The sequence below is a fragment of the Hylobates moloch genome, unplaced genomic scaffold (genome assembly GCF_009828535.3).
Source record: "Hylobates moloch isolate HMO894 unplaced genomic scaffold, HMol_V3 SCAFFOLD_11, whole genome shotgun sequence".
NCBI lineage: Eukaryota > Metazoa > Chordata > Mammalia > Primates > Hylobatidae > Hylobates > Hylobates moloch.
The window spans coordinates 43,021,403-43,023,322 of NW_026652286.1; the positions used below are offsets into that span (position 1 = coordinate 43,021,403).

The 1,920-nt window shown below is 43.5% G+C and overlaps 1 protein-coding gene across 1 annotated transcript; it reads right to left on the reverse strand.

Annotated features, from left to right (window-relative positions):
- Positions 1-589: 589 nt before the first annotated feature.
- LOC116477366 (olfactory receptor 52I2) lies at positions 590-1,704 on the reverse strand. The gene has a single exon (XM_032168078.2). It carries the CDS (start codon positions 1,680-1,682, stop codon positions 630-632), a length of 1,053 nt encoding a protein of 350 aa, XP_032023969.1. The 5' UTR covers positions 1,683-1,704; the 3' UTR covers positions 590-629.
- Positions 1,705-1,920: the final 216 nt, after the last annotated feature.

Below are 1,920 nucleotides of genomic sequence, written 5' to 3' on the forward strand. Positions count from 1 at the left end.
GAGATATACCTAATGCTAAATGACGAGTTAATGGGTGCAGGAAATCAACATGGCACATGGATACATATGTAACAAACCTGCACATTGTGCACATGTACCCTAAAACCTAAAGTATAATAAAAATAAAAAATAAAAATAAAAATAAAAAGAAATTTAAAAGTAAACACACACACAAAAAAAAAAAAGAAAGAAAAGAAAAACTAAGAAATACAGTTGCATGCTCTCAGTTTCCCAGATCTTAAGTGGACACATAGCTGTTCATGAACAGAATGGTGAGCAGTCTTTGTTGTCTTTCATTTTGAGAGTTGGTGAGGCAGGAGCAGGAAGAGGCTTTGTGCCTTCTTCAGCCTAACCTAGCACATTCCTAAAGACCAGGGAAACGTAAGTTCAATCAAATGTGTATTCTCTACCAAAACTTATCTCTGATTCAGATACAAGTTGATTGAATCCACTGAGAAAGCCCTCAGAAAATCAGAAACATTTCATTCACATTCGTGCTAGTAATTGAAAAGTTATGCAAGGATATCCTTTACACCTTCATCTTAGAATTCCTGTAGCACCAGGTAAACTAAGCTCTACAGATCTCCAAGGCATCTTTGAAGTTGGCTGGATCTGAACAGATATTGTGTTCATGAACCCAGGTTGGAATGGTCAAAGAGGACGTGCATCAGATAACTCCATATTCTCTCCCGCAATTGTTTGGTCCTCATGCCATAGATGATGGGATTTAAGGTGGCTGGGATGATCACATACCTGTCAGCTAGCAGCACTTGGGTGTTCAAGGACACTACATCCTGCCCCAACCAGGCCGCATAGATGGATGCCATCCCAGGTAGATAGTACAAAGCCATAACCCCCACATGGGAGCCACATGTGCTTAATGCTTTCAACTGAGCAGTCTTTGAGGAGAGAACAAATACTGCCCTGAGAATTAAGATATAGGAGGCAGCAATGAAGGCCACATCAGAGCCCACCATAATAGAGGAACCAATCAGACTGTAGAGACCGCTGGGCATGGGGTCAGCACATGCTAACCTGGCCAAAGCTATGTGCTCACAGTAGGAGTGGACAACCACATTGGAGCCACAGAAAGGTAGATGACTCACCATCCAACTCAGTGGAGTTATGGCTATGATGGCTCTAATGGTGATGGTCATATTCATTCCCAGCATCATTTGAGGTGTGAGAATTATCTTGTAGTGTAGAGGCTTGCAGATGGCTACATAGCGGTCAAAAGCCATGGTCAGCAGCAGCCCCGTCTCCACAGCTGTGGCTAAGTGGACAAAAAACATCTGAGTGAAACAAGCATTAAAGCTGATGGAGCTGTCTCCTGAGCAGAAGATGCTCACCATCTTGGGTACCACCGAGGAGGCCATAACAATGTCCACAGCAGCCAGAACACACAGAAAGCAATACATGGGCTCGTGCAGAGTGGAATCCATCCAGATTGCAGTCACGATGAGGGTGTTTCCTAACAGGGCGATGATGTACATGGCACTCAGTGAGATGGCCAGCCAAAGATGTGAAGATTGCAGTCCTGGGATACCCACAAGGAGGTAGGAGGCAGGGGTTTCCATTGTGTGATTGTAAGCTGGCCCCAGCATCACAGGTGAGACTTCTTGCCTATTAATGCATAAATGATGTAAGAGAAGAATGCAATCCTGTAAGATTTGTTGACACATGTGGTGCTGGGAAAACCTAGGGATATTCTCAGCTTGGTGGTAATCTCAGGATCAAAAATGTGGCATCTGACAAAATTATCCTGTGCCACTTTTATCCTCTTTAATATTCTTCCCTTACAAATTTGTATTCATTGTTCATGGATCAGCTCATGGCTTACCTCCTTTGGAAAGCCTTTTCTGCTTTCTTCCTTCCCCATTCCATACCCTTTCATCTGAGCTTTCATGCAATCTCCTGTCG

Coding starts and splice junctions, on each gene's coding strand:
- LOC116477366 (XM_032168078.2), bottom strand. CDS start 1,682: ATGTGTCAACAAATCTTACAGGATTGCATTCTTCTCTTACATCATTTA.